Genomic DNA, 8,651 nt, shown 5'->3' with positions numbered 1-8,651 from the left:
GTAAATCTAAGTGCTGCAGGCAGCTGCAGCATTGCCTGCCTTTGAAGAAAGCTATTTTGAGAAGGACAACCTCAGAGCAGGCAATCGAGAAGGCTCCACAGCAAAGACAAAGCCTTAAGGAGCATCTGTAAAGCAGTGTGCTGCCCACATGCATGCACTTGTCTGTGCCTGCTGATGTTACATTATCTGTGTTGGGGTTCCCCTATCCACATCACCACCTCTGACCCATGAGAAATAGCAGAAGATGCCAGCACCTGATCTTCCCTCAGATTCGGGATAAACAACGGTAACTTCAAATTTCCGCATGGGAAAGCAGAACTTCACGGGGCTGCTGAGATAGCAGGGGATCTTTCTCACAAGAAGTGTTCTGGTTTATGAAATCCACTCCTTCCCTACTGCAGGCAGTTACAGCCTGCCAACACGTTCTTCTTGTTTTGCCTTTATGAAGAATTTTCTTTCAGTTACCTCAACTGCAAGAATTTTCTGAAATATCATCAGAACACTCACAAGTTTTGGTTTAGCCATATTCATGGTCAGTGTGTATGTATCTCCTCACTATATTCTTTATTTTATACAGCTTTTTTTGCCTCCTTTTAGTTGAATCCCTGGCAAACAGTAGCCATATTCCCCCCTAGCCTTTATTTTGTTGAATCAAGCAAGCCACATGCCTGCTGCTTTATTGTACAAGTCAGGCTCCCAAAACACCTTCATAATGTGAGATGTCACCTGAAAGTGTCCTGTGGGCTCAACTTTTTCCAACAGTTGCTCAAAAATGTATTAAGAGTCCTCAATACACAACCTTACTCTGTCCCTAATGGAAACACTTTAACTGATGCCTTTTTTTCTAGCATTGGGGTTTTTGCGCGTTTCAGAGATCATTCCTAAAAAGCCCACCAAACTCAGCAGTTGATTTCATCTGTTGTTTCCTACTCCTTATTTCTCAGCCTGTCACAAAAATTCTCATTTTTCCAGCAATGAAGGAAATGTTACTGAGAAAAAGGTTGATGACATCCTTTGGAGATTTTCTACCACAAAGTCCTAAAGCTAACCACGACCAATACTGGCAAACTGAGGTGCAGGTTGGTGTGAGGGGTGAGGGAGACATAAACCTGAAATAATACTTGGCCTTTGATAAGGGGACATTTGTGGAGTCAGCATCCCTGGAGGTACTTAAGAGGCGTCTGTATCTGGTCCTGGTGATAGAGTTTAGTGGTTTGGGGGTTAGAGTGGCAGTGCTGGGTTGATGATAGGGCTGGATGACCCCAAAGGGCTCTTCCGACCTTGATGGTCCTGATTTTGTCATTCTGAATCATGCTAGGTGGAGCTCACTGAATCTTATATTGTCCTCCACAGAAAGCCAATGTGTCACATCTACAGCTCTGATACATAAAGTCATCAAGTTGTTGCTTGAAGGGTTGAAGGTGAAATCCCATGGGAAGTCATTGCAGGCCTAGATAGACACAAATATTTGCAAACATACGTTAGCACTTTTCATTCAAATATATCCTGTTTCTAAATTTATGACACTGGATGAGTTCCCTGCCCATGCTGGCAAATAGCCATGGCCTTATAATCTGGACAATGTGGGATTCTGGCAAAAAAAACATCCAGACACACATGCAGCAAACCTACACTGCTGATATGGGGTTTTTTGGTTTGGGTTTTGTGTATGTGTGTGTGTTACAGGTCACTTTGACTGTCAGATAAATTAAAAGTGAAAAAGAGAAAATTCTTAAAACCTGTTTCCCCTGCCTCTGACCTAATTCTAGGAAGCAATGTGAAACCAGACTGTTTATTTCTGTACTTCACGGGGGAAGCGTCATGGGGGTTGTGCAAGTTCCCCGCTTCCTCCCTGGTGATGAAACTTCTTTAAAAAACAACAAAAAAAAGGGAGTATCTTTGCATCATTTCATAACGCGGGCGCGGGGCAGGGGCTGGCGCTGAGGCGGCTCCGGGCCCGCTCCCGCCCCGCCCCGGCGCGGCCCGGCCCGGCCGGCACTCGGCGCCCGCCATGGCGAGGCTGGGCCCGGCCGCGGAGTCGCGGCCGCTGCTGGTGAAAATCGTGATGGCCGGAGAGTCCTGCGTGGGGAAGACCTCCATCGTGCGCAGGTACACGGAGCCCGGCTCGCCTCCCGCCGGCTCTCCCGCCACTTCGTACATGGCCACGATCGGTGAGTGCCCGCCTGCTCCGTGCGCCTCCGCCCGCCTCGCTGCCGCCCCTCGCCCTCCCCTCCCGGTGCCCGCGGCTGGCACTCGGCAGGACCGGCGCTGTCAGGAGGTGTCAAACCTCCGTGCGCTGAGTTGTGCAGGTCTGCAGCCGCCTCCAGCGGCTTAAACCTTTGCCGGGGTGTCAGGACGTCTGTCACGCTGGCTCCAGAGCCACTGCCAAGAGCTGGCTTATTACACTGTCCTTGCTGCTCGTCTGGGCGTTGGGAACCTGCTCCTGGGGTAAACTTTTGAAGACTTGTTCCTTCTTACTGCCCACTGAGGCCCTGCTGCTGTACATCGGTGCAGGTGCAGAGAAAACCGTACAGAGCCCCAGATCAGCTAGGCTGGAAATGGCCTCTGAGATCATCGGGTCCAACCTGTGACCAAACACTGCCATGTCAAACAGACCGTTCACTGAAAAGTTGGAAATAACAACCAGAGTTAAACATCTCCCTGGGCAGCCGGGGTGACTCCACCACCTCCCTGGCCAGCCCATGCCAATGTCTAATCATGCTTTCTGTGAAGAAATTCTTTGTAATGTTCAACCTAAACCTTCCCTGGCACAGCTTGAGACTAGTTTCTCCTGTCCTTTCACTTGTAGCCTGAGAGAAGAGGCCGATCCCCACCTGGCAACAGCCTCCTTTCACGTACCAACCTCAGAGAGCTGTCAGATGTCAGTAAAAAGCCCAAAGTTAATCAATATTTCAGGCTAGAAAGGGCCTTAACTTTGTGTTTATAATTTTAATAGCTTAAGGATGTCTTCTACTGTAGTTAGCAGTGTGCATGATGATTAAAGCAGAGCTGTTGCAATGATGGAAATCATGAACCCTGCCAGACCATGTCAGTTCTGTGCTGGCATGCTGCAGCTGGTGGGTGATGGGGAGCTCCCCACTGCCCTGTCCATGTGCTGAAATCCTTGTCTCCAGCATGAAGATGTGTTATATGAGCACAGTGGTTTGATTTGCTGTGGACATTTTCCCAAATCCTCATTGGGAAATTTTGATTTTTAAGAGTTTGTGTGTAAAAATATTTTTTTCTTTTATTAGATTTGATTTGATTTTGAAGAAAAAAACTAAATTATGCCAGGAAATTGTGTATTACTGCATTTGGAATATGCATAGTTCATTTACGCATCTTTCAATCTGGAAGGAGTTGTCATAGTGGAATTAAATACCAGACAGTAGCTGCGGCAGTAGTTGGTTCAGGGAATACTTAATGTACACAAGATGACTTGACAGCCCACATAAGAATGGCTGAACTTTAACCACTTTTTATTTTCTTACCCTTTCTTACAAAGCAGTTTCTGATACCAGCACAGACAAAGAGGGAAGAGTGCAACAGTAAGGTCAGGAAATTGATCCTAATAATAGGCAACTTGTTGCCAGGCTTAGCAAGAAACCCCAAAGAATGGCTGTAAAAATAAATAACAGCTTTGTTGATGTGGTTTACATGGAGATTCCTGACCATGAGATGACTATTTTGAGATGTAATTTCTTTTACACCTGATTCAGTCCACTGCAGATTCAAAAAACTTTTATATGCTATTAAGTATGTGTTTCCCAAGTTGTGACTTGAACTATTTCAAGGAATAGTGAAGATAATAGTTTTTATGGCAGTTTATGGACTAAGATTAATCTCTTTGGTTTCATTAGTGACACCTATTATCGAGATATTTAAAAACTTTTTTTTTAAAAACACTTATCTGGAATGTTAATGAATAATCCAAACATGGTATTTGCTACCTGAATATGTTTTTAAAGTTATTTCTGAAATAATGTGTTCCATTTAATTCCATTTTACCATGTGTTTTAGTGCTGGGACTTTGAAAACAAGTGGGATTGTGAGTGGTGTCTTCCAAAAGAGTAATGTTGGAAGTGGAAGGTTCCTTCTTCCTGGAGACAGCTGCAATGGAGAGGATGCCCTAGAGATTGTGGCTCCTAGTGATGTAAAGGAAGAAGACACATAGTGTTTTCTCAGTTTGTGATGTCTCCTTCCTCACTGTTGATAACCATTGGAATAAATAACTGGTTTTATTTGGATGCCTGCTTCATCAGGTGCCTCAGTCAAATGATTCCTTTCTGTTGTACAGCCTATTAAATGCTCAGCTGCTCTCAGGTGATTTTTCAGTTCACCTGTCCAATTGAAACAGTGATTTGAGTAGAGGGAAGATTATCCTGACTGTGCAGTCTTGCAACTTCCTGAGTTCCCTGACAAGATCGTGTGCCATCCCCTTCCTTGGTGGCAGAGGGTTATAGGCACAGAAGTTAAAAGGTTGTTGAAAGTCTCATTTTTATGTCATCATGAATCACAGATTTGTGTTACTAGGAGAGATCTTAGTGTTATTGCAAGGGAGAAAAAATCAGACAAGCATTTTGTAGTAGGCTACAGTAGTTTCTAAAATTATGTATTCTATGAGAAAATGCAAAAAATACATCCACTGTAAACTTTCATTGAAAGCTTTTAATGCAGCACTTAAATACTCAAGGCTGGGTGCCCTTCCTCCTCTTCAATGACATAGTTTGGAAAAATTATCAGCAGTTACAGTTTTCTAATTAAACTTACATGCATCATAAGGTGGATGCATTGTATTATGAATAGATTGTAAAGAATAAATGGTTTTGTTTAAACAATAGTATTGCTTATAAATTCATAGAGGTTTGTGAACAGCAGGACCTCCTTGTATACCAGTGAACAGAACTGTGATCTCACAGGCTGTGAGGTTATTTTGCTGTGTTATGGTTGCTGTATTCAGCACCTGTGTTTTCTGTGAGAAACATTTCTGCAGAGCTGTGAGTCCTCCCAAATCTGTTTTAGTTGAAAGTGGTAAAACTTCAACATTTGGATTAAAAAGTCTATGTGGATTCCCAGATATTTACTTTAGAAGGGAATAAAGTAATCAACAAAAATGAACCATATTGAAGGTAAATGTGCTTTGTGTTAAGAACGCCAGTAGCAATCCACATACTAATTTTTTTAACAAAACTGGATATTTTTGTCACTCTTTGTTTTACTAACAAACCATCTTATCCCATGAGTTTCGTTTTTCAGCAAACCAGGAATTATCAGTACTTGTGACTGCTCAGACATGTCTCTGCTTCAGGCATTGCTTGACGTGTTCAGAAAAGAATCTGATGCAAGTAATGCACCAGCAACTAGGAGGGGTTAAATATGGGTTAGGAGTAACAGGAGTAACAACCCACCACATCTCACTGAGCCCTTGCCCAGTTTGGGCCCAGGAGCTGCTGGGAGCTGCTTCCCTGTTCCTGGAGTTGGAGATGCTGTATGACAGGCAGTGGGCTGGGTAGAACCTGCACAGGGGCATTCACTACCCTCTGTCCATGTTTTCACTCTTGTGTCCTGCTAAGCTACTCAAACTTGCATTTTCTTTGGACAGACATACGTTATTGAGCATTTTCTGTTGGGAGCCCACCAACTCTTTTTGGGTGCAAAGTGTTCTGTGATTTTCCAGGCCAGCTGCAAAAGACCTTTTTGAAGAGGACTTCTGCAGTTGGCCAGAGGGAGGGAAGAGAGGGGCATTTCACAGCTGAATTACCCTGTGGCTCACTATTTTTATGCTTTCTGGATTTAATTGTCTTTAAGGTGCTTCAGTCCTAGTATGGGCATTATTTACTCTTTGGAATGTAAAGAAAATAAATTTTCATGGCTATAAAAGTTGGAAATAACAACCAGAATCAGAGCTTGCACGCAGCATCATTCCTTCTTGGCTTTATTTGACAGCTTAAAAGAAGCAAGTACATGCTGTTGCATTCCAATAACATTTATCTCAAGAGCTGTAATCAATGCTTGCTTTGTTATGTTGATCAGGTTATATACCAGGTAGGCCTTAAAAGCATCTGAAATCCGTGAGCTGTCTTTGGCATTGTGTATCTCATTTTTCTTTTCTCTCTTTCCAATTTGCTAAGTTTGCTGGAAATTTCATATAAAGACATGAACAATTCATGCATGCAGAACATATTGACTTCTGTTTTTCACTAACATTCATTGACCTTTTAGGTCAATAAATTTTGAAGTTGACTTAAGAAGTCAATATGCCTGATTTTAATTTAGATTAAGTTTTAGTCTGATTCAGCACTCTGCTTCCCTTTTTACAATTTTTTTAAAAAAGCTTATAGCAATTTATTATTAAAATGTATGTCAAATAAGAACTTTTCCCTATAGTTGTGGTAATCCCTGTCTGGAATATAATTTTTTGCTGTGTTCCCAATGCACCATTTGTAAGTGACATTCCAGCCTCCCAGTGTATACTCTGTCCCTCTCAACTGCTTCAACATCAATTGTAGAAAATAATACAGATAATTAAACAAAACCATGTGAATTTCAGGAGCAAATGTTTTCCATCACGTTGGAATTTCACCTTACATGAGCAAATTTTACTTAAATCACATTTCCTTCTGACAATATTAGTTCCATCAAGGAAGCTTTGTGTAATACTAATTACCAATAGCAATTATATTATTTCGTCTTTCCTTTTCATTGAAGCTTCAATGAAAATTCATCAAGTGGAGGACATGATTATCATAATAATTTTTAAAATCCACCTCAAGTCCCTTACCACATACTCACAAAAAAATGGTAATGGCATTGAAAGTGCATGTGAGTGCATGCATGTGAGAGTGTACTTGTCAAAATTTTGTGCACAATACATCTGTCAGTAAAAAGGAAGGGAGTATTTCCTCTCCATTCTTGGTTTGCTGCCATGGGCTCTTTTCTTTGATAAAGTAATTTGGCTTGCACATTCTTACAGAAGTCAGTTCAGTGGTATCAACTTACAGTTTTTGTGATTTTTCAATCTGTTTGGTTCCTTCAAATGACATTACTACTGGTGTAAAGACAATGTCATTTTAAGTAGCTGTAGTTTGATCTTATGGAATTTTGCCCATACAGTATGGTCAGCTGTCACAATGTTACCTTAACTTCATTTACTATAATTGACAAAAAGAGCCCAATTGTTTTTCAGTGGGGGACAAAAGCAGTCATGGAAATTATCAAATGGTATTTCAAACAATGAAGTAATAGGAGAAACAATGCTTTACTCTGCAAAAATATATCACTCTAAGATAGCAGTGATAGCTGGCAGATTCTAATTTTAGAACTGGAACTTCAACAGCTCATAAATCTAGGTATCATCTAACACATCTGGAGTACTAATTTGACAATTCAATAAAGGAAAACACTATCAATCATAAGGAAAATATCTTTGAGGAAGGATCTGTAGTGTACGTAGAGACAACATTGTGCATTGATTTTAAGTGTCAATGCTTGCTTTTAGCATTGGCTTTCTGGATCTGATTTAGCCTGTAGAGCCATTCCTCTTCATTTTGAATTAAATCCCATGTATGTTTGGCTTTGCATTTAATGTGTACAGGCCAGTCCTATTTCTGCTCATGTACACCTGGATATTTTTTTAGGGATTTGGAAGTAAGGACAGAAAAATTGTGTTGCACATGTGACAGCTGCTTTGTAAGCATTTTTACCTTCCCACTCATAGCTGCCATGCTCTTGAAAATCACCAGTGTATTTGCACAATGTGCTGCTGTGCATAGGCCATGAAACTGCTGTCATGTCCCTTGCCAATCCATGGTAATACTTAATTGTAGTTTCAGAGTATCTTCACCTTTGCTTTGACCTGCCCTTTCTTTGCTTGGTATTGGCATTGCTTTCTATTGTATTTGTGCAATGTATTGGCACTCAGTAGTGAATAATTTCCTTTTAAAGCTTCCATTTTGAGTGTATGTGGTTGGCTAGTTATTCTTTCTATGGTATTGTTCCTTTTCACTTTCTGTTTAAAACTGCATGATAACTAGAGCTAAAAAACAATCTTCAAAGAGAATCCATGTTATTATGAGAAATGTTACAGATTTTCCTTTTTTCTTCTAGGCATTGATTTTAAAGTAAAGCCAGTAATGTTTAATGATACAAGAGTGAAACTTCAAATATGGTAAGTTTTAATTAGTATCACAAAAGAAAGGAACTAAATTGCATTATGACGTGAAAAATCTCATCTACTTTGAATTGTGTGACTTCATAATGTGCAGGTGCTCCTACTGGAAAATTTTAAAAATTGAATTTAGCCTGGGAGAGTATTATTTTTTTGCAACAACCAATGTACATTAAAAAGAGGGCTGTCACCGGGTTGCATTAGCAATAAAACTTGCAGCATGCAAACAAGTGCAGGTCTGTGATCCCTTTGAAGTGTATTTAATTGTGTAGGAGCATTGAGGAAAGTGGCAAAGCAAGATGATGTTACATTTCATTGCCCATCAAATATATGTTCAAAAGGGTCAACAAGAAAAATTACTTTTGATAAGAGGAATCTTTGGGAACGTGCACTCTTTATGGTTTTCAAATTTTTCTAAAGGTTATGTAGAGCTTCTGACACCTGGCTCTCCAGGCATCTAGTACTGAAGATTATCTCTATATAC

The 8,651-nt window shown here is 40.9% G+C and overlaps 1 protein-coding gene across 3 annotated transcripts in view; it reads left to right on the top strand.

Moving 5' to 3' along the window:
• The first annotated feature begins 2,000 nt into the window (after positions 1-2,000).
• Positions 2,001-8,651, top strand: part of LOC134424381 (ras-related protein Rab-10-like) — a 61,414-nt gene continuing 54,763 nt past the window's right edge. For all 3 annotated transcript variants that reach the window (XM_063168125.1, XM_063168131.1, XM_063168118.1), the window contains exons 1-2: positions 2,001-2,171; positions 8,107-8,167. In XM_063168125.1, coding sequence (XP_063024195.1) covers positions 2,012-2,171; positions 8,107-8,167 — 221 coding nt within the window. In that variant the 5' untranslated portion in view covers positions 2,001-2,011. The remainder of the gene's footprint in view (positions 2,172-8,106; positions 8,168-8,651) is intronic.

The sequence above is a fragment of the Melospiza melodia genome, chromosome 1 (assembly GCF_035770615.1).
Source record: "Melospiza melodia melodia isolate bMelMel2 chromosome 1, bMelMel2.pri, whole genome shotgun sequence".
Lineage (NCBI taxonomy): Eukaryota > Metazoa > Chordata > Aves > Passeriformes > Passerellidae > Melospiza > Melospiza melodia.
The sequence above is the reverse complement of the archived record's forward strand: the minus strand, read 5'-3'. Positions and strand labels throughout refer to the sequence as shown.